Raw genomic sequence first — 24,213 nt, 5'->3', positions numbered from 1 at the left:
GCTTGCCTTCTTCTTGTTCTCTTCTGTTTATTCAGCGCCGCTTGTTTCGCCGGTCTTCTTCTTTTTCTTCTTCTCTTCTGCTTCTTATTCTCTTTTCTGTCTTGCTGTTGTTTCTCCATTAGAAGGAAGCTCTAAAAATTGTTGATGTTGTTGTTTTATGGTGTTATTTCGAAATCGGGCAGCTGAAATCTTTGCATTGTTTCTCTATGTTTTTAGAAATTGACTCTATGTTTCAAATCGTTGTTGTTTCTCCTTTCATAAAGCTTGTTTATGTTGATATAGAAATCTGTCGCAAGAGAAATTCAATAGCAGTTGACGCACGTTTATTTAAATCCCTCAAAATTTGGGAATAAAAATTGTGAAAGAAACAGTCAAAAAATGGCGGTAAAAACTATTCGTTAAAAACTATGTTTTCATATATTAATAGATTACTAAAGCAGAGAGTTCAAATTAATTCATATGAACATTCAGCACTTACAAATTCTACCTAAAAACAGTCAAATCTCAATACTGATTGATGATTGTGCAGTCAATCAATCCTAATTTCTTTTTCCAAAATATAGAACAAGTTCATCAACAAACTGTGCCAACAAAATTTCAAGAATTTCTTGTCCAAACTGTCGACACATTTCCTCCAAATTTTCGAAATTTAGCTCCATCCCATAAATCCAATTCTCTCTCGCACTTTCTTCCGTCAGCATGCAGATTTCTTCCACCATTTTTTTGTAGAAAAAATCATCATTCATCTCAATTTTCCCTTCATTTTTCTCCGTAATAATCGCTCTGACCTCCACATTATCAGAGAATGAAGTATTTGAAGATGAACTCTGAGATTGAGAGCTTGCAGTTGGGGATGGTTGGTGTTTTCTTGGACTTCCAACTCTTGCCACTTCTGAAATATAACATAAAAATCATGAAATTAGAATTTGGGCTAATTATGTAAAGATTAAAGATTTAGAAAAGGAATCGAGCCCGATAAATAAACTCCAGGTCAAATATATATCAACTTTTGTCACAACATTTGACCTTTTATTCAATGTCATGGTTTTGAATTTTTGACAAACTGATGTACAATTTTTCAATAACGGCAAGTGACTATTATAGAAAAATTGTTGAAACATTGTGTGCCATATTTTCAAATTCTGACATCGAAAAATTCACACATTCACGTGTCACGTTAAATCTGATGTGGCATCACCCCTAAGGTGCCACGTGTATTTCCACATCAGATTCAATGTGCTATGTGCATTTGTCGATGCCGAAATTTGAGCATCCTGCCAATATTGTAAGGATATTAAAATATTGCATACTAAATTGCCAGAAATTAAAATTAATTTATGGCATTATTGCATGTTATGACAAAATATGTGACTTGCTCCTAAGTTCCTATAATCAATCAACAAATTTGTTCTGCAAAGAATAATACTTTGGGATTTGAAGGAGAGGCGATTTTGTGCCCTACTGTCATGCCCATGCAGTGAAAATTGTCTGGCGCAAAGAAGGAATATTCTATCTTCTATTTCAATAATGTCAATACGATTCAAAAAGTATATTAATGATGTCATCATAACACGAAATGTGTACGTGTGTGACGTACTAGAATGAAATGGAATATAATTTAGAATAGAGACTTTCATTTTATGGGTATGTGGTTATTCAATTTGAGTGTCCTAGCTAGTAGCTCATAAAGACCCACCTAAGAATATACTTTTGATTTTAATTTTAATTCAATCCTACCCCTGCTCCTATTTTTCTAATCAAAATATTTGAGTTAGTAGTTGGAAGGTTTAACACAAATCTCCAACTTCCAAAACCTCTCCAAGCTCCCAAGAGGGATTAATATAGTCGATAGATTGAAGGACTTCGAATCATTTGTTCAAATTTCGCCAATAATAATATTTAATTTACGTTCAAAAATAATTTAAAGTGAATATACTCTCAGTTTCAACTTATATGCATCTAATGAGGCTTGCAAACAAAGTAGAAATCAAAAATTCTAGGTAAAGTTATAAATTGACCAAGAAAATGAATAATTTAAAAGTGGCAATTAAATCCAAGAAATTGGCGCATGTATAATTTATGTAGATTACCTGTTGCAGCTCCTTGAGGGTGTATTTTCTTGAAATCAAAATTCAATTTATTATGACCCAAAATTTTGCTCTTTTTCTTCTTCTTTTTCTTCAACTCTTCCTCACACTTGACTCCCTTCGTCAATGTCCTTCTCTCCTTCAAATCTGCTCTTCTTTTCCCCTCCAAATCCCCCTTCTTCTTCGAAGAAACCGATCCCTTTTTCTCCTTAATCTCTACATTTTTTCCATAAACCGATTTTCTTTTCTCTTGAATTTCCACATTTTTTTCATTCGAAACTCTGTTCCCTCTCATATCCTCGTTAATTTTGGCCTGAAATTCCTCTTCCAAGAGTAGAAACACACTCGCGAAATCATCACTGACTCCCTCGCGAAACGAAACCGAAGTTCTGACTCTCCGGTGTTGATGTTTCCTAGGATCGAAATGCGAGAGAAAATCGATGGAATTCACTGACCTACTTCTGAAGAAATCGCCCAATGTTCTCTCCTTATTGTGATTCTCTGCAGGAAACGATTCCAGCCCCATTAATCTGGCCACCACTCCCGGGCTCGAGCTCCTCTTCGCATTCTCCTGAGGCTTCGGAAACTCGAATTTTTCGACACTCGGCTCGATTAACTGCTCCGAGGGGTGCGTGGGGAGGCCGCCGGAGCAAAGCAACCGGCTGAGAACGGCGGAGAAGCATTTGGTGGAGCTAGTTTGGCGAGATTCCGGCATGATTAGTTTCACGCACTACATGCACATGGATGAAGAGTGGCGTGAATAGTTGTGAGGAAGGAGATGAATTATTGAGATATATATTTGATGAGAATGGTGTAGAAGATGACGCGGCTTGAATTAAGGGGTTTGGATTCACACTATAGATGTAGAAAAATTGGCAGACACGCCTCCATATTTTGGAACTGTTTGTGCGTGCGTGTTCACATTGGAGTTTTTGCTTCATCCGATTCCGATGCATGCGTGGCCAACATTCCAATGGGTCGGGCCGGAACGGGTCGATTTAGTGATTAATTAGTACCCAGCCATTTTTAAAATTTATGGACTCGCACAAAAGGCATTGATTTATTAAAAAATTTACAAGGCATAAGTGAAATTCAAATCTATGCTATTTCATTTACAAACCAATAAGAGGAGGGGACTTCAGCCCTCACTAATTAAAAATTTTGTTTTTCTTATCTTATACTCCCTCCGTCCCACTAAAAATGGTTTTTATTTCACTTTCAATTGTTTCATTATAAGTGGCTTGTTCGATAAATGGCAAAATTTAACACAAAAAAATATAGGTCCTACCACTTTTAATCACTTTACATTTTTTTTCTTTATTTTACATGTAATAAAGTAATTCGTCACGTTTAATGGGACGGATGGAGTAAAATACTACTCCCTCCGTCCCATTACAAATGTCCCAATTTTCATAATAGGATGTCTCAATATTCTTTTTTTGACAAATAATTAAGAGATTCAAAGGTGTTTGGCTGAGCTTATAAGCTCTTTAAAATGGCTTATAAGTTGTTTAGAAGTTTATAAGCTTCTTTAAAGTGTTTGGCAAAATAAGTTTCTAAAGAGCTTATAAGCTTTAAATTTAAGTTTTAAGAGTTTATAAACTTTTCAAAAAATAAGTTCCTCTACCCCAACTTATTTTCTCATTTTCTTATAAATAAAAAACACTCATTTTATAAAAATAACTCAATTATGATTTTTTATTTTTATTGTAGTTTCATTTTAATTTCATTTATTTTCGATTTCCTCTCTCAAACAAAAAATTTATCTCTCTAACTGAAAATTCTTTTTGTAGTTTATAAGCTCAATTATTCAAACACTTTGATAATTTATAATATTTTTTTTTTTTGAAAGAAGATAATTTATAAATTTTTAAAACATCTTATAAGCTCTTTAAAATAAGCTTAGCCAAACACCCTCTAATCAATTAATGGGCTCATTTACATCGCCTAAATTCTCTTTTATGCCTAAACTTTTTTTATCTGTTTATATACTGTCTACCATCTACTAATCGACCTGGCATTAGTTTAAGTTTCTAGGCTGGAAAAAAAAGGGTGTGTTTATGTTGCACCGGATCTTCTAATGTTAACACGTGACTATCTCTATATTTATGTTACATCGGTATATTTTAATATTGATTTAACTTCGATATTAGTGATTTAATCGAGTGTGCATCACACAAATTAGAGTTAAATGAATATCAATATCGAACTGATATATATAAATAAAAGATAGACACGTGTTCAAATTATAAGGTGTATGGACAGCTTCCCCAATAATGCTCGGCCTAGCATAAAATTTACCGGAAAATTAATTACTTTACAATAGATTTGCCCCCACATAAAAAATGGAAATACTACTCCTAAGGCGTAGCGTTGAATTCACCGACCACAGGGGCTCATCACATTAATTACAAAATTTAATGCGACCACCCACAAGAATTTGTTACGTGAGAATTATATAGGGCTCATCGCATTAATTTCTTGAACCTCTCCCTATATATACCTATATAGAATAAAATTTTAAAATAGTTAAAATGAATCATAAAACATAAATTATGATCATTCATTGAAAAAATATAAATTTTGGCCATTTTTATAGCTTTGAAACGTTTTTGCCCTTAATTGGGCGGACTGGGTAGGGTCAGGAGCGCGGATCGCGTGCCGGGTAGGATCAGGCACGCGGGTCGGGTTAGGCACTTATGGCACTAAAAAGCACTTATGGCACTATTAGTGCCATAAGTGCCAACGGAAATTTTTTTTTTACTTCCCCTGCCCTGTCTACCCCCAGACCCCCGACCCCACCCACCCACCCCCAAGCCAAAAAAAAAATTACACCCCCTGCCCTGTCTACCCCTAGACCCCCGACCCCACCCACCCCCAAGCCAAAAAAATAATTTTTTTTACTCCCCCTAGATAAAAATAAATCAAATTTTACTTTTGTTATTTTATTTTATGGCACTATTAGTGCCATAAGTGCCAACGAAAATCCAAAATAAAATAAAGAAAAATGGTATTTTTAGCAATTATGCACTATTAGTGCCTTAAGTGCCAAATATGCAGAACAAATATAGAAACAACAGCATCATTTAAACCCTAAATGGATAATCTAAACCCTAAATGGAACATCTAAACTCTAAATGGATAATCTAAACCCTAAATGGAATATCTAAACCCTAGAGGAAGTGTTTAAAAAGGTCCTTTTGGCACTTATGGCACTGGCACTATTAGTGCCATAAAATAAAATAACAAAAGTAAAATTTGATTTATTTTTATTTAGGGGGAGTAAAAAAAATTATTTTGGCTTGGGGGTGGGTAGGATCGGGGGTCTGGGGGGGGGGGGGGGGGTTGGCAGGGGCAGTGGGAGTGGGAGTAAAAAAAAAAATTTGGCTTGGGGGTGGGTGGTGGGGGGGATGGGTGGGTGGGGTCGGAGGTCTGGGGGGTAGACAAGGCAGGGGAAGTAAAAAAGATTTTTTTTTTCGCTTGTGGGTGGGTGGGTGGGTGGGGGGTCGGGGGTCTGGGGGTAGACAAGGCAGAGGAAGTAAAAAATTTATTTATTTTTTTTGGCGGGGGGAGGGGGGGATCTGGGGGATCTAGGGGCAGGGGAGTAAAAAAAATTGACTTGGGGATGGGGTCAAGAGGTAGATAGGGAACAGAGAATTAAAAAAATAAAAAATATTTTTTTTACTTAAGGGTATGTTAGGCATATTGCCTAATTAATGGTTATAATTTGTGTTTTTTCAATTATTGATCAAATAATGTGTTTGCATCTTGAATGTGGCCATTTGACGCGGTTATTTCTACCTATCTATATATGTCTGCAAAATTGATGTCAGAAAATTCAGATCAAAGTTTATTTATCTTATTTGTGTAATTTCAGGCGGCTGTATTTTGTTGAATTTAAGAATGGGCAAACGCATAGAGTCCACACACTGTCCACTGGTCTCTTGATGTGGGCTGGGCTGTTATATATATTTGGGCCCATGGACCCACGCAGTTCGACTATAATATGTTAATGGAAATTTTAAAATATATATGTAAAAAGATGAGTTAAAAAGGGGTTGGTAGGGTTTCGTTTTCAATTACAAAATTTTCAAGTTTAAGAAATTTTTAGTGTAGTTTGTGAGTGATATTATTTTATTTTTATTTTTGTTGAAAGCGATGCAAGATTTGAATTTTTAGAGTTGCAAGTTTGAACATTGGTTATTTGCTCGATTTAATGTGTTATCAATGTTGTGGTAGGCGCTTTATATTTGGGCGAGACTGTATGTAATGATAATCGGTGATTTAAAAATTGAAAATGTAAAATTGTGAGCGAGACTGTAACGATGATCGGTGATTTAAAATTTAAAAATGTAAAATTGTGACTGGCCAACAATGTGTACTATCCACTCTCTTAGTAAAATCAAGATTAAAATATTAGATATTAAGCAAAACTCCACATGTCTTTATATATATATATAGGGTGAGGCTACCATGAAAACACTCTTAAGTGTATAAGAGCATCCGCATTGGGGGTTCCTTGATAGCCTACTTGATAGCCTACTTGATAGTGTTTGTGTTATTGAGTAGGTAGTGCTGCATTGGGGTTCCTTGATAGCCTACTTGATTTTTTTAGTTTTTAAAGAGGAGAGATAAATTTTTAAAAAAAAGAAGAGAATTAAAAAAAAAAAAAAGAAATTATCGAGCATACTCGATAACTCGAGTAGCACTCGAGTAGCACTCACTTGCATCGCCTACTCGAGTGGCTACTCGAGTTCGAGTAAGGCATCGAGGAGAAGCGATGCCAATGCTCTAAAATAGGAACAAAATCCTACCATCCATCCAATTGTAATTAACGGCCCAGATCTAAAATCTTTGTATTTGACCAATTCATGAATTAGAACATTTAATTCATTAGTTTATACGAATTAAGGGTATAATTGTGAACAATTATTTGTTGACCATACGTGTATATATGGTTTTACCGAAATTGGCGGTAATGAATATGTCAAGATTTGGATTCGATAACAAAAATAAAATATGGTGAAATGAATTAGAAAGAGAAATTAATACACATCATCATTACCTAGCATAGAATTTCACATTTTTAAGTGTGTGGAGAAGAAAAATCGATTCATTGGTATTGAATTGTGAAGCATTCTCTTCCTACATTTGTTACGAATCATATGTTATATAGAAATATTGCATAATGAATTATATCAATATTTATTACGAATCATATAGCTAATTATATTTGAAAGTGTTTTATGTGCATCTGTCACGAATTATATGTTATATAGAAGTAGTACATAACGAATTATATTACCATTTGTTACGAATCATATGTCTAATTATTGTGCATAACGAATTGTATTGTCATTTGTTACGAATTATATTACCATTACAATTCGTTATGCACAATAATTAGACATATGATTCGTAACAAATGGTAATATAATTCGTTATGTACTACTTCTATATAACATATAATTCGTGACAGATGCACATAAAACACTTTCAAATATAATTAGCTATATGATTCGTAATAAATATTGATATAATTCATTATGCAATATTTCTATATAACATATGATTCGTAACAAATGTAGGAAGAGAATGCTTCACAATTCAATACCAATGAATCGATTTTTCTTCTCCACACACTTAAAAATGTGAAATTCTATGCTAGGTAATGATGATGTGTATTAATTTCTCTTTCTAATTCATTTCACCATATTTTATTTTTGTTATCGAATCCAAATCTTGACATATTCATTACCGCCAATTTCGGTAAAACCATATATACACGTATGGTCAACAAATAATTGTTCACAATTATACCCTTAATTCGTATAAACTAATGAATTAAATGTTCTAATTCATGAATTGGTCAAATACAAAGATTTTAGATCTGGGCCGTTAATTACAATTGGATGGATGGTAGGATTTTGTTCCTATTTTATACACTTAAGAGTGTTTTCATGGTAGCCTCACCCTATATATATATATATATATATATATATATATATATATATATATAGGGTCGCATTCTATGATGACCACTTCTTATATAGAGAATGAAGACCAAATCAAGGCCATTCATCTCAATCCAATCAATGATCCAGATTATTTCCTGATTTGATTTTTCATGTAATTAAATAATGGTTAATTACATTTATTTAATCCAAAAGGGGCAAAAACGTCCACTTAAATCCACGAATTATGGCATCTGGTTGAACAAATCCCGAAAATTACTCTCTTTCAATTCTGGGACCTGATCCGTCAATGAACATAATAGGTGAACATTGGTATGTTCATTTGTTTTCCTATGAACATATTGATGAACATTAGTATGTTCATTTGTTTTTCTTCGAACATTATCATGTTCATTTATTTTTCAACGAACACAGTACAAAAAAATCGATGAACATTTATTTTTTTTCTACAAACACACTACGAACACACTACAAACATGACAATGAACATTATAATGTTCGTTATATTTTTCTACGGACACAGTACAAAAATATCGATGAACACATGGAAAAAATCGATGAACAATGGGCGATAGGCGGCGTCCTCACCGGACGAGCAAGGGCGGCGACGGCGATGTAAGATCTGAAAAAGGGAGGCGGCGGCTGGGCGAATTTGCGGTCGTTGCTGCCGTCGAACGAAGTACAGATGGGTGCATGAACTAGCGGAGCAGAGGAGGAGGCGCCCACGACGATTGGGGAGGCGGAGCAGAGGAGGAGGCGGCGGAGCAACAGGAGGAGAGATGGAGGCAATTGGGGAGGCGGCGGAGCAACATCAGGAGAGATGGAGGCGATTGGGAAGGTGGCGGGGAGGGAGGCGGCGGAGCAGCAGGGGATTGGGGAGGCGGCGAGGGAGGGGGGAGAGTGATTGAGAGAGAGAGAGAGATAGAGAGAGAGCGTGAATGAGAGAGAGTGAGTGAGATTAGGGTTAAATAGAAAATGACATGCTTAACCTTTTGATTATAAAATAAATGAAAATTAATAAATTTAATCAATTAAATTACCACCATTAGATTAAGTTAGATCAAGGAACCAGATTTGGTCTTCATTCTCTATATAGGGGAGTGGTCTCCATTGAACTCTCCCCTATATATATATATATATATATATATATATATATAGGGGTGGGCTACCGTGAGAGCACATCTTAAAATAAGAAATAAGAGCAATTTTTAATGTATGAATTTTATGTAGAACACGTATGAATTCACTGTATAAAGGTATGAATTATGAAAAATAAATTTTTGCTACCTTTGTGATTCGAACTCAGGACCATAAATCCATCCAACAGAATTACGAATCAACCGTAGATCTTGATGATCTAAGGGCTGAAAATGATTCTTATTTTATATCTTAAGAAATGCTCTTATTTTAGCCCTTCCCTATATATATATATAGTTTCAAGACGTCAATATAATGTAAGAACTTGTGTAACTCGAGCTAGTGGTGAGCATAAATCGAACCGCAACGCAAAACCGAGCCGAATCACACCGTTTCGGTGCGGTGCAGTTCCGATTCTGCTGGTGCGATTTTCGGTTCGGTTCCAAAAATTGAAAATCGAAAATTTTCGGTTCAATTTCGGTTTTCAGTTTTTGGTGTGGTTTTAAACCGAACCGAACCGATAAATATTAATATTTTATAATATATATTAACTTTCTAATTTTAAACCTAACCTTAATACACACATCTGAACTTCAATTCTCTCCCTAAAGCCTAAACTGCACCGCTCTCACTCTCCCCCTTCCGCCCGCTCTCAGCCTCCTACCCGCCATCCGCTTGTCGTCGCTGTGCCGCCCGCGATAGGCCAGGCTGGGCGTCCCCCCTTCCGCGACAGCCCAGGCGTCGCCGTCCTTGGAGGCGGAGGCGCCATCCTTAATATGATTTTTTCGAGAAGAAAAAAAATTGGTGCATTGAACCGAATCGACGGTTTTATCGGTTCGATTTGGCATCCTCAATTGGTGTGATGCGGTTTCAATTTTAACCATCTATTTGATTTTCGATTTTTATTTTTTAGTGCGATTTTGCATCGAACCGAACCAATGCTCGCCCGTAACTCGAGCACCCCTAATTAAGAAAATCCTCCAATAATTTCTGGAAGATGTCAATTGCTAAATGATATATTTAATACTGTAAAATTGACTGATCATGACAATATGCTACAACTTTTGAACCTCAGGTAGTTATCAAAAATTCCACTTTTGGACCACGGACCACTAATATGTAGCCCCCCCCCCCCCCCCCCCCGACACACACACACACAACAATTCATAAAACAATATCCGACGTCATTAATTAATTTGTACAACAAATCAATCCTAAATTAAAATGTTAGATACGACTTTTGCCTTTATTTGAATGAAATGCCGCCGCCGGTCGAAGCTCGTTATTGATAAACTTCATAGTGTATTATATTATACGCATAACCTACTGCATTCGTGAAACGGATCCAGAATTTTTCTCCTGCAAGGACACAAAATAATTATAAATATAAAATATATTTTAAAAAATTACTCCCTCCGTTTCACTAAAAGTAGCTTGTATTATATTTTGGACCGTCCCATTATAAATGGTCTATTTTCACAAATGACAAAGTTTAACCCTTAAAAAAGGTGTGGACATTTACACCTTCTTGTTAATTTCCGTGCCAAAAAGTTTTAAGCCACTTATAATGAGACGGAGAGAATACTACGTAATAATTCAAATCTATTACTAAATAAATATAATAATCCAAGTCTATTGAAATTGACGGAGTTTAAAGATTTACTTATTTATTATATATATATAATAAAAGAAATTGTGGGGGCACGTGTAGGGATGTCAAAAAAGCTTGAAACCGACGGGTCAATCCGAATAGACCGATAAAAATGAAGGGTTAGGGATGAAAATTTTTAGCCCGAGCCCGATAGAGTTGGCCCGAAAATCGAGTGGGTTGGCCCGATTAACTGAACACTTTCTAAATAATTGATTTTTGAACTTTAATACTTTACTTTTAAATTTGATAATAATATTTTGATGCTTGTAGAATATATTTTGATTTTTTTTCCAACGGTTAATAACAAACATCTATGCATAAAAGTCAAAGAGAGATAGTCATTTATGTTAAATATATATACATTTTTTTTATCAGAAACGAAGTTAAAGTTAGATACTATTATGTAAACTTACGTTAAAATAAAATTATTATTTTTTATCTAAAACAAGGCGAAATATCTTGATTTAAAAAATGCAACATATTTTATTATAAGAATATGATTATCTATAAAAAGAATTAAGCATATAAAAAAATCGTAAACTTGCGGGCCCAAACGGGCTAGCCCGAAACCGAGTGGGTTAGGGTTAGGGTCAAAAAAATTTAGTCCGAAAAATAAAAAAACCGACTAGCTCGAATCGAAAATAACCCGAAACTGAATGGACTCGAAACCGAGTGGGTTGACCCGATTGACATCCCTAGACACGTGCATCCATCTCTGGCTGCATTTGAAGTTCATAATCTATTATCACTGAAAGAAAAATAAAAATTCTCTTCATTTCATTAATAATGATCCAAAATCAACTCTATAATGTTCCATTAATAATGGCTCAAAAACCTTTTTATGCCTTAAAATAAATAGGGTTCTTTTTTACTACTTTATAGATTTAAACAACATAATGTTTAATATACGTGTTAAAAGAATTAAGCCATTATTAATGAGTTGTAGCCAGTATAATGCAATACTCATGATTGATAAAATAATTAAGGTTTGCGATTATTTCTTCAACTTGATCTTTGAGATGAGGAGGGGAAAGTACTTGACGAGTTAGAATAGCAATATTTGCAGTTTAAATAACAAGTTGAATATAATAAAAGACATGATTAAATTATCAAGGGGATGTAGCTCAGATGGTAGAGCGCTCGCTTAGCATGCGAGAGGTACGGGGATCGATACCCCGCATCTCCATTTCCTTATGTGACTTTTACTATTTAGCACGGAGATAGCTTCCTTTCAATTTATACGAAATTTAACTTCATTTTGTATTTTTACTATTTATTTAACAGCTTTTCAATTTATAACGAAAAAGTTTTTTATTTAACAGCTTTTCAATTTATAACGAAAAAGTTTTTTACATAATGACAAATTGGAATCTCATTTAATCATTCCTACGCTGGAGTATTATTGTGAAAAGATCCAAAACACTGAATTTAAAGTTTAGCTTAAATTAAATAATTACATTTTATGCCCTTTCTTGAGTCTTACAACTGCATCAATTATGAACATTCGTGTTAATTATTATATGATCAAACATTGCATCACATAATCTATACTATTTTAAAAAAAGGAGTTTTTAATTTCAAAATTGAGTGACAATTTCGCAGTTAGAATAAAATTGAAAGTTTATTTATAAGCTATATATTTTTTATTTTATTTAATTTCTTATTTTTCTATTTTATTTCTTTTTTAAAATTATGAAATTCAACTAACTATAAAATATTTGATATGCATATCAAATTAAAGATCATGACAAGAGCTTTAATTTGATATATATGTTATGTAAATATTGGATTTAAAATATAAAAATTATAATTATTTAAAGATTAAAACTTAAGAAATTCTCTATCATCTCTCCTCTTTTTTTTCTGAATAAATATATTTTTTTTCAATTATGTTTTAACTTATATTGTTTTCTTTTATTACAATATCAATTTTTATTAATATGAATTATTCTTTATTATTTTTATATTAAACTAAAATATATTTATATTAAATTATAATATTTTTAATTATATTTTAAAAAATATATATAATAATCAAATTAATATCAATTTTATATATAATAAAATATAAAAATATTTTTTGTGTGTCGCACGAGTGCAAATGCTAGTAATATATAAATGGGCAAATAGCGCCAAAATACATAAATTTTTGATTGAGTCTAATTTTTTCCACGGTGAAGTCTTTTGATCATACTTTTGCTAACTTCCAAGTGACGTGGCTTACTAATGCTGACTTGAAAACGATATCATTTGATAAAATAGATAAAACAACGTGGTTTTAGTCATTGATTTTTTATTTTTTTGAAAGGAGTCATTGATTTAATTAATAGCCTTGATTTTCTCCTAATTTCAAATTATTTCTTATTTTACTCCCTTCGTGCGCAAACACTAATAAGTCTATGTCTCATCCCTTTCTTGTGGAGCCGTTGGAATTGCCGTAGAAAATTCTTATTTATTAAAGATAAATCTTGCTTATTGTCTAAGATAGGGGTGCAATTTATGGGAAAAATCATACTCAATCAAAATTTAAGTATTTCACTAACCTTTAAAAATCATGAAAAAAATAAAAATCACCAAAAATTGATGAATTTTGACGCAATTTGCCCTATATAAATTAATATATTTCTTAAACTGTGCAATTATTGGGTTTTTCATATCGGTAGAAAAATAGATAAGTTACTCTTCGCTACCCAATTAAAATACTGAATCCTTGCAACTATTCTTTATATCATCATCAAATACGTTAGATGCCTTTCACTGTTTGCCAAATCATCTTTAGATACACAATGCACTTTCATTTAAAGATTAGGACGAATCAAATCAAATGTACAACATGAACATCGAATCCTGGATTGAAAATGCAGCTTTGATGAGTTTGAGAAATGCCAGGTAACATGAAAGAAAAGAAAAAAAAAAAAAAAAAAAAGTCGTTTTTAACCATGATATATATTACAGAAGCCAAAAGAAGACAAAGTTGTATGTTTGTGGATGAAGATATTAGGTTATATTTAGTCTTTTTAGTGTGTTAAAACTGTTGAACACCACCTATGAAGTTTATTAATTTGATGTTGATAATTTCTAGGGTTAAAGTACATATTCACCCCTGAAGTCGACACCCCTAGAGCATTGGGCTCCCCAGACTCGGTCGTGACGCGTTGACCTCCCTGAACTCTCGGAAAAAGGGTGCAAATAAACCCCTCCGTACCCCTCCGTTATTTAACGGAGGGGTTTATTTGCACCCTTTTTCCGAGAGTTCAGGGAGGTCAACGCGCCACGACCGAGTCTGGGGAGCCCAATGCTCTCTAGGGGTGCCGACTTCAGGGGTGAATATGTACTTTAACCCTAATTTCTAATAAAAAAAATTGATGTTATTAGTGGCCGCTACAAGTAGGAAAATAAATAAATAAAATCAATGAATAACGGTTAGTTAGTAATGACAGATGCTTAAGACATCAAACATTATACATGCTTTTATTTTAAAATTATCTTGCAATGAAGATCAAAATGAATTTGCATGCTATAAAGTTATAAACTAATAGAAACCCATAAGAGAAAGTAAAGGTCGAATATTTCTAGCCCAAAAGAATTTCAATTAAAGACAGCTCAAATCCAATGTGGCTGGTCCAAATCCCGAATGGGTAACCAACACAATCGAAATTTTACTCGTTTGGTTTTCAAACTTCAAACGTTTGCTTTCAAAGTTAATTTAATAAGATTTTTTGAAACCAAACTTCAAAACTTTGCTTTTGAAAGTTAGAGAAATAAGATTTTTTTTTTCAAATACTTGTGGAATGTGTTTTGGTTTAACATCCGAAAGGTATCATTTTACATAATATAAGAAAATTGTGTGCTCAAGTATCCTTCAAAATCAAAACAGCCACAATATAGTAAGAAATCTAACGGATGGAGAAGAAGATAAGGTCAATGGTTTACTAGCTCCCCAAGGCAAAAAATTCAATGAAGCTAGGTGAATGTTCTATCTAATCAAGTTAAAAGGGGTAGAGAGCCAGTTGCATTCAACAACAACAACAAAAAAACAAATTTTAAAAAGAAATAAGTATATATGTTTTCACACAAGTCATTTGCACCTAGTTATGGCCAGCCTATGAACTAGTAATGCATATAAAATGTTCTCTGTTCATGAACAAGAAATCAATGTAAGTAGAATCTGACCATGAACAAATCAATTTTCAAAGTAGGAACTGATCTAACTAGGAAACTAAAACCAAAATTTACCTGTTTTTCATCGGTAGATGGGTATGCCATGCTTACAAAGTTTGTCGTGCTCCAAAGTTCAGCAAGTGGGGTCTTCGTGCTGGTGCATGAAGCTCTATTGAGTATTGAGAGCCAATCAAGAGTTCTGAAGTGAAGAAGCTCAACTCATCGCCTATGCAATGAGACAAACTCGTAAATCTGACCACAGAACAATTTGGCGCAAGAATAGCTTAAGAACAATAAATTGAGGATACACTGAATGTGAGAGGGAACTGAAAAGGAAATCATGAAGTACTAGTTTATCACTTCAAATATCATACATTTTTCGACCATGAAAGCAAGTAAGTTCATAGATTATCAGTAATTGCATGGGTGCAAGTTAGCATTATCGAAATGCCATTCCCCAGCAGAAATTCACTGACACTCTCTAAGCATAAATGAGCTCGAAATAACTAAGGAAATGAGAAACAACTATCAGCAGTCATCTGTCATCATCATCACCATCATCTCTTTTTGAATCCATACTTCTTTCGCTCATAGAATAGATCTGTTTTAGCACTACCCAAATTGACTATCTTGGGGCACCCATCTCTGTCCTTCTCCAGCTGAGTGCACTCCTTGCAGTAGTAGGCGTCCGAGATCCCCACCCCGCCACAGATAACACACCGACCTTGGAAAGACCCGTAGTTGCACTCATCACATATCCTCACAAGCGTGCAAGGGCGCACATAGGAATCGCATATCACACATTTCCCATCATCTTTCTCGCACAGCCTTCCAATGGCAATGCCTGGTTGCTTACGACACATGATCAAGTCAGGATGATGTTTAGCCATGCTTCTGCGACACTTTTATCACTATTCTCTGCACAAAACTACCAAACTATTACTATGTATCCTTTCATATAAAACAACTCAATTTCAAATTTCCGCGAAAACCCCTAATCACAATTCATAGTGAAACGAAAATTTAGCCTTCCAGAAATCAAAATCCCAAATACCATATCTCAAACAAGCTTGCATAAAACTTCAGTATTAACTTTAGTTTCCTCAGTAACTATTTACAGAAACTATCTAGGAGGACTCAACTACGAGATAACCAATTTAGCAGCTCAAAACTGGGAAACACAGAGCTCCAACATAACAACTAAAGGAAATCCATGAATTGCATAATGAGTGATAAATTTCTTCCTTTTTCCCCTTCAGCTTTCATGAATTTTAGATCTCTACTTTCAGTCTCTATTGACTATTGATAACTGGAAATCATGCAAAGCTAATCTTGACAACTCAATTAATCAGAATCAAAATAAATCCTCATAAAAATCATACTCATAGAAGAAAAAAACCGAAAAATAAAGCCCAAAGGCAAATAAATTAGCGTTCGCCTCATTTTTGCCTAAAATTTAAACGCACACTGGAATAATTGAATTAGGGCGAGGTATCCCCTACTGCAAGATTGTTCAGCTGTGTATGGCAGCACAGAGAGAAAGAGAGAGGAACCTGCGGCGGCGAAGAGTGCGAATTGAAATCCCAAAAAAGGAGGCGACGGCGTCCCGATTTCTACTTCCCCTTGTCCATTTCCTATTATTAGTGGTTTATAGGTGAAACTTTAGTAGATTTACAGTTTGAGCCCTCAAGACTTCAAAATAACATTTTTGGGGCCCAAACAACGGGGATTGGATGAATTGATTTTTTCAATTGGGTGTGCTGTCGCAGATAGGGGTGTAAATGAGCCGAATCGAGTCGAGTATTGCTATGCTTAAACTCGAACTCGGCTATTTTCATGAAGCTCGAGCTCGACTCGGCCAAGCTTGAATTTTTTGAGCTCGATCGGGCTTGACTCGGTGTCATAATCGTGAGCTCGAGCTTGACTCGGTTAAGCTCGATTATGGATTCTTACTTGAGTTTGAGCTCGAGCTCGAGCTCGAACTCGTTTAAACTCGGTTAGCTCGAGCTCGTTTAAGCTCGCCTCATACATTCTTTAACAAATTGAATAACATTATAAATCAACGCAAATTCCAGTCCTAAAGATAATATCTTATAACTTCTAACATAGTTGTAAGTTATAATGAAACAAATCGACAGAAATGATCATGAAACAATATCAGAAATTATCAGTTGTAAGTTTACAAAATATGAGGCGGATGTCTAATAATACAATGCAAATTCAAGATATATTGTCATGAAATATCATGAAACAAATCAATAGAAAAAAGACTAAATGAGTAGCTGACCTCATTCAAATTTCAAACTATAGGCAATTTCCAAGAAATTACAGTTATGAAAAATTCTTTACTGGAAATTACCATTCGCGCTGAGGAAGGAGAGCAGTTGCGCCGAGCTGGGAAAATGAGACAGTCACGCCGGCCGCCGGGGAAGGAGAGTAGTCGCGCCGAGTTGGGAAAAGGGCAGTTGGTGGACCGTGGTGGTGGATGTTGTTGCTGTCGCGCCGGGTTGGGAAAAGGAGAGCTAAAGGCGGCGGCTCCGTGCTGCACTGCTGCTGCTGTTAGGCTCGCCGGACCTTCGCCGGAAACTCGAACGAGAGAAAGAGATTGGGGTGGTCCGGTGGATGTGCGACTGCGTGTGATTTCAAATTTTCAGAGGTGAGGGACCTTAGGGTTTATGTAATTGCTGATTGTGTTACACATATATTTGGGTTTGTGAATTGTGATTTGGGCCTTCTTGTGGGCTGAATTATAATATTTATTTTGGGCCTATATATAATATATTATATTATATATATAATTGTTTGGGCTTGATTAGGCTCGCGAGCCTAACGAGTCGAGTATCAAGAAACTCGAACTCGGGCTCGGTACCTAATCGAGTAGCTCGAGCTCGACTCGATTAACATCGAGTCGATTTCGAGTAATTTTCGAGCCGATCCCGAGTAGCTTGCGAGCAAGCTCAACTCACTTACACCCCTAGTCGCAGACATTAGTCATGGTCAAGGAGCTATGTGAGATGGTTTATTTTCGAGGTGATTCTATTCATAACCCCTCTTTTACTCTCCATAACCCCTTATTTAATAAAATACTAAATTTATTAATAAAAATATACTATTTTATCCTTATAAATTTTCAAATATCTTTTTGGCAACAGTTAAATACAAATGCATAGCCCCCAAATATGAAGAAAAACACAATACAAAAATTGTTCTTTTCGGGAACAATAGCTATGTGATGCACAGTTAATTTCCTTTAAAGATAAATTTTTGGGGGAACTAAGAAAATAGTATTTCAGTACATGATCAATTGAAGATGAAGCCTTCATTTGAATACATGGTAAACATCAATTGAAGAAGAAGCCTCCCTCCGTCTCCAGCCTTCTCACTTTCGACCGCATGCGACGCAAGCACAACAGCAGTTTCGCGATGCATCGGACCCACCCTCCCAGTCAGGGACGGAGCCAGGAATTAATTTAAGGATAATTTTGTTATTTTTTTGGGCATTCTGTATATTTAAGGTATTTTTTTATTAAAATACGAGCATAATACTAATAACAACGAACAATATTTTCATAGATTATATAGTTTCAATATATCACAAAACTTTTTTTGGACATTCCGTATTTAAGACATTTTTTATTAAAAGGCAAGCATAATAATAATAATAATAACAAACAACATGTTCATAAATTATATATTTTCTATATATTACAAATTAGTTTCAATACATTATAATTTTTTTTTAGCATTTCATACATATTAGGCATTTTTTATTAAAAGACAAGTATAATAGTAATAATAATAAACAATATTTCATAGATAATATAGTTTTAAATAACAAAATTATCCTTAAATTAAGTATATATGAGAGAATATAATAACCAAATACTCTTTTATAAAACAAAATTATTTTATAATAGGTATAAACATATATCTATACATATTTTAAAATTAAAAAAAAAAAAAAAAAAAAAAAAAACTCAAAATTTGGGAGGGGGCTCTAGCCCCCCTGGCTCCGTCCCTGCTCCCAGTAGCAGGCTGCGCTGCCCTGCCTAGCAGCATCCTCACGCCACGCTGCGGCGGGTATGATTACTTGATATCACTCTGTTTTCTTTACCTAAGTTTAATGTATCCCAGAAAATTATTTTCAATGTGTGATGGTTCTTGTATGAGTATGATTTTTACATGTACAAAATTGTGGGTTAGTTTGCCTTTCTTGAATCGGTGCTTCCAACGAGTATTTTGAATTTTGAATTGGTGATTCCAGAATTGTGGGTCGGACCTGGACCGAAACGGACCCGATGTTTGGTTTCGGTTTGGTCCAAGTTCAATCCTCAAGTAATTTTTGGTCCGAGTAGATCCATTTTTTTATAATTTTTTGATTTTTCGGTCCAAGCGGGTCGGTTCGGGTCGAACTCGATGCTCATCCCTCGGTGACCCTCACTAAGGACCACCAACTAAAGACAAAAATAGTAAAAATAAAAAAAGTATTAAAAAGTCGTGAAAATGTGATAACCTAGTATGCCAGTCGCCTTGGAGGCCATTGATATCTCCTCCTTCATCTCATTGTGTGACTTGTGTCATGCGGTAGTATTTTATTGGACTTTCAGATTTTTGTAGATAAAATTTAATTACAATTTTTGTTTTAAAAAAATATTAAAATTCTTATTAATTTTAGCTTTATAAATAGAATCTAATTTTTCAATACTCTCACACACAAACTAAATCTCTCTTTCTCACAATTTTACACCCTCTCAGTTTTTTTTCACATATTTATATTCATTTGAAGTCACGGGTCCAAATCATTCTATTATTATCTAAATTTCCAAAATTATTCAAATTCGTAAAATTATCATAACTCTCAAGATTCTAAAAATTTTACATCTTATTTGATCTCTCATTTTTTTTTTCAATTTTCAAAAATCAACAAAATTCTCAATTTTACCAAACTCGATTTCAGTTATTTGTTTAATTCTTATAATTTTCATTTGTTATTGAGTGTAGTATCATTTATAATGCATAATCATGTTTGATTCTAATATGATTATAAATTTAAAAAACAGACTCTCTCCGTCCCATAAAAACATGCATAGTTTGGAACGGCACGAATTTTAAGAAATCCTGTAAAATGAAGTGTGAGTGGAGAAAGGATCCCACATTGATTGTGATGTTTAGTGGTAGAATTATTATTATAAATGGGTTATGCATGTTTTTATGGGATGGACGAAAAAGGAAAACTATGCATGTTTTTATGGGACCGAGGAAGTATTTTATTTTTTAAATATAATAAAAAAAATACTTCATCCATCCACAAAAAAGAGTATCATTTATCCACGGAAAAAAAAAATCTCATTTCACTTTATAAATTATCACATCATATATTCTCTCTTACATATAAATTGTACATTTATTGTACCTTTATTCTTATTTTTACCTAATAACGTACATTTATTACACTTTTAAATTGTAATTTTATTTCATTTTCAACAACTTTATTAAAACTCGTATACAGCATATATTGTAACTTTATTCTTGTTTTTACGTAATAATGTACATTTATTGCACTTTTAAATTGTACTTTTATTTCATTTACAATAATTTTATTAAAACTCGTGTCTAGCATACAATAAGGCTTTTTTTTGTGTATCCAGCATACAATAAGGCTCTTTATTAAAAATAAAATAAAACAAAAATATGTATGTTGGGTTGGTGTTACTAATGAAAGTAGAAATTATGTGGGTTATGTATGTAAATGAATGAGAAATGAATATTTTACTGAAAAATTGAGTTAGGTCCAGTTGGATAAGTGTCACAATGAATAGTCTTAAGAGTTCTCTCGAGAGAAAAAGTCATTATATATTTTTTGTATAATTATTTTTTAGTTTGGAATCACATAAATCGAAATCAAGCCAAAAGATAATCGAAGAGTTGAATCTTTTTGGTGGAATCTCTAATAGACTAATAGCTCTTTTTTAGTGACTAGTATAGAACTAATTTAACTACTCAATCAAACAAACTAGTACATCCACCCGCGCGATGCGCGACCAACATTACCCATGCATTGCACAATGAGCGCTATTTTTTAATTAAGGAGTTATAGCTAAAAAAATACACGAACTTTAAAAAAAGTTATAATTTTCACACGAACTTTCAATTAAGCCAAAAAATACATAAATTTATATTTTTATTGCAATTGTCACCTAAGTTTGACTTTCAATGAAATTAGAGCTTAATTGACAGTCGAAAGTTCGTCTGATGTTGGTCTAACTTCTGATGATGAGAAGTATTTAGAAACTCGGAGGTGTAAAAAAGCAAAATTTAATATATTTACATATATTTAATAGTGGATATACGTACATATATATAAATATAAATAAATATAGTTTTTGACACACGTATAGATAAAAAAATTAAATAAATAATTTTAGAAGTTATTATATTACTATAATCATTACGTTTTACTATATACATCGTCTTATTATTTAGTATAACTAATATTTTTAAAGATAATTATTAGTAACAATAATAATTAATTTATTAACAATAAAATATTGAGAAATGTAATTGTTGACATATGCATGAAAAGTGGACTACAACAACTACCCATCCCTCTTTCCCAATTTGGATACCAATTTAGTCAGCGACCTTTAGCTTTATTAAAAATTTGCGTAGTTATAGGCTACAGCCACGACCCATTAATGTTTTCGAAAATTCTCAAGCCCATTCATTGATTCTTAAGCCCATTCGTATATGAAATAACCCTATGATATGTATCCTTCTGTAGTTATTTTTGTCTTGAAACACTATCACCTATATTTTCACTCTAGTTTTCTCTCTTTTGCTCACCGATGAAATTCTCTCTTCATTCTGTTTCTTTCTTCTTCTTTTTTTCTGCAAAAGCTCGACAAAGAGCTTGTTTCTTAGAATTCTATGAGCTTTTTGTAGTTTTCTCCTATGTTTTGCTTCAACTTTAGTTAGTGTCACGACCGCACTTGCTAAGGATAGCAAATTCGGGAAAACCGCGACTAAGGGAGGGAATTTAGGAGCGGGAGTAAGAAAGGGCATATTCGTTTTCTTGATGACTCGACTTGTATAAAGAAATCAATCGAAATATCTAGATATCAATGAAGGCCACAAGGGGACCGTACATAATATTATCCCAAAACGGGGTACTCAATGGTTTTAGTGCATTATTAAATAATACATATTGTTTGACAAATGACATAATATCTTAACATAATCAGTGTTCGCAGCGGAATAACAATTTGAGTATATGTATGAAGACATATACTCTACTCTGAGGTAATCATCCTAGTTTGACAAGGCTCCGCTTGCACACTACATCCTCGATCACCGCTCAACCTGCACATTTAAAAATACATGCAGGGCTAAGTACAAAAGTACTTAGTGGACACTTGCCGAAATTTACATACATGCATAATATTTTATTGTCAAGCCTTTCAACAGTAGTAAGATACGAGGGTTTTCCTTTAAAGACTCGTATTTACCAAACATAATATCATTTCTTTCATCAATAACCCGCGCAGGTATTTTATATCATTAATCACCATATCAGTAACTCGTGCCGAGAGGGAGGCCTCCCTCTACGGACACTATGATCGGCCAACCCGCTAGATGACTCACGATCACAAGGTGTACACTAATTCCGAAGGGATTTGCGGTCCCATCCAGAATCCGAATTCGATTAACATCAGATAGGCAATTAATAATAAAACATAAAGCATTTAGGCATTGACAATATCATTTAAATTCATAAGCATAAAGTCTTAGCAATTCTAATATATATGGTTTTAATTTATACGTAGAAAGCCCACCTGAATAGCAGACTCACGGTTTAGCTCTAACTCTGGTGCTTGACCTTTAATTCGAGAAAATAAAATAAGATTCTAATTCTCGAAAAATCTCAATAAATGAGGATGCGTGAAATGATTATGCATGACTCATATTCCTTTAATTAAATTATGAGATGCTAATCCTATTTAAGGAATTAAAGCTCGTCTTATGAGGTCGGATTATTAATCTTATCTCGTCAAAACCTTGAACTCAAAACATTATCACATAACTATCATTTAGGTTCGAAACTATTTATTCGAACATCAACATGCACATTAATCATAACTCGTTCTATTTATGTCATCAAGTCAAATATTCCGTCATCTAAAAACAAATCCTATAATATTACATAGATAAATTATATCATCATAGATCATGCTTTCTTATATTTAAAATCATTTAATCATTTTCAAATAATCCATATTAATAAGTCATTTGAAAAGAATCAATTTAAATGAGAGTTTAACTCAAAATATTTTATTTTATAATCCATTTATAAATACTTGAAATAAAGAACTCCATTTAAATAATTAATTTAAAGGTCAATATATAATTAAATTAATCAAGCTCAATTTAAATTAATAATTAAGAGCTCAAATAATTTAAATAGATATAAGCCCAAATTAATTAGATAAATTAAGTCTATCATATTTTTCTTTGAATAAGGCCCAAACATATTGAGGCCCAAGATAATAAAATCATGAAGCCCAATAAGAGAGCCCATCATCACCCTTAAAATAATTAGTAAATTTTAATATTAATCACTAATTAAAATAATTAGGATTAATACAGAAGCCTAAAATAATAATTCTTATTGGGTTAAATAAATAAATTTCATTGGACTTAATCAATTAAATCGTAGGAGCCCAAGTAATATAAATTCGAGACCCATTATTAATAAATAATAGGAATCCAAGTAATAATTAATGTGGACTGGAAAGAATTAATCTTAGTCCAATAGACACTTTAATCGGCCCAAATGACGAATTAACAGCTGGGCTGAACTAAACAAATCTGAAACAGGCCCAATAGAATTAAATAAATTCCAGCCCAAGAACATTAAATAAATTCGGCCCAGTTAGAAATAAAAAGATGGCCCAATGAATTAATCCCCAACCCAATAAATAAAATGAATTAGGCCCAATAAAAGAGTCCAAAAATTCTCCCCATAAATCTTCACTCTCGGTTCTCTCACTACCGACAATTCTCCTCTCTCTCTCTAAATTATCGGTTCTCTCCCTTTCTCTTTTTTTTTTTATTAAAGCAGCCACTCTCTCTCTCTCTCAATTATCAAAATTAAACTCTCTCTAAATTCTCTCTCTCAGCTCAATCATCTCTCTCTCACTGCTCA

At 33.6% G+C, this 24,213-nt stretch overlaps 2 protein-coding genes and 1 non-coding gene across 4 annotated transcripts; 1 reads left to right on the top strand and 2 right to left on the bottom strand.

The window, feature by feature from the left end:
• Positions 1–427: 427 nt before the first annotated feature.
• LOC131016546 (uncharacterized) lies at positions 428–3,067 on the bottom strand. The gene is made up of 2 exons (XM_057945265.1): positions 2,091–3,067; positions 428–892 (listed from the first exon to the last, which is right to left on the bottom strand). The coding sequence occupies exons 1-2, from the start codon at positions 2,800–2,802 to the stop codon at positions 540–542; spliced, it is 1,065 nt and encodes a 354-aa protein (XP_057801248.1). The 5' UTR covers positions 2,803–3,067; the 3' UTR covers positions 428–539.
• Positions 3,068–11,963: 8,896 nt separating this feature from the next.
• Positions 11,964–12,036, top strand: TRNAA-AGC (transfer RNA alanine (anticodon AGC)). Its single transcript has one exon. It is a non-coding gene; the product is annotated as a tRNA-Ala (tRNA).
• Positions 12,037–15,338: 3,302 nt separating this feature from the next.
• On the bottom strand, positions 15,339–16,719 carry LOC131016556 (PHD finger-like domain-containing protein 5A). 2 transcript variants are annotated; one of them, XM_057945285.1, is made up of 2 exons: positions 16,565–16,719; positions 15,339–15,929 (listed from the first exon to the last, which is right to left on the bottom strand). In XM_057945285.1, the coding sequence occupies exon 2, from the start codon at positions 15,899–15,901 to the stop codon at positions 15,569–15,571; it is 333 nt and encodes a 110-aa protein (XP_057801268.1). In that variant the 5' UTR covers positions 15,902–15,929; positions 16,565–16,719; the 3' UTR covers positions 15,339–15,568. The 2 variants fall into 2 exon arrangements, with proteins under 2 accessions (XP_057801268.1, XP_057801269.1); XM_057945286.1 differs by having other exon boundaries at positions 16,478–16,623.
• Between the last annotated feature and the right edge of the window lie 7,494 nt (positions 16,720–24,213).

The sequence above is a fragment of the Salvia miltiorrhiza genome, chromosome 3, assembly GCF_028751815.1.
Source record: "Salvia miltiorrhiza cultivar Shanhuang (shh) chromosome 3, IMPLAD_Smil_shh, whole genome shotgun sequence".
NCBI classification, from domain to species: Eukaryota; Viridiplantae; Streptophyta; class Magnoliopsida; order Lamiales; family Lamiaceae; genus Salvia; species Salvia miltiorrhiza.
The sequence above is the reverse complement of the archived record's forward strand: the minus strand, read 5'-3'. Positions and strand labels throughout refer to the sequence as shown.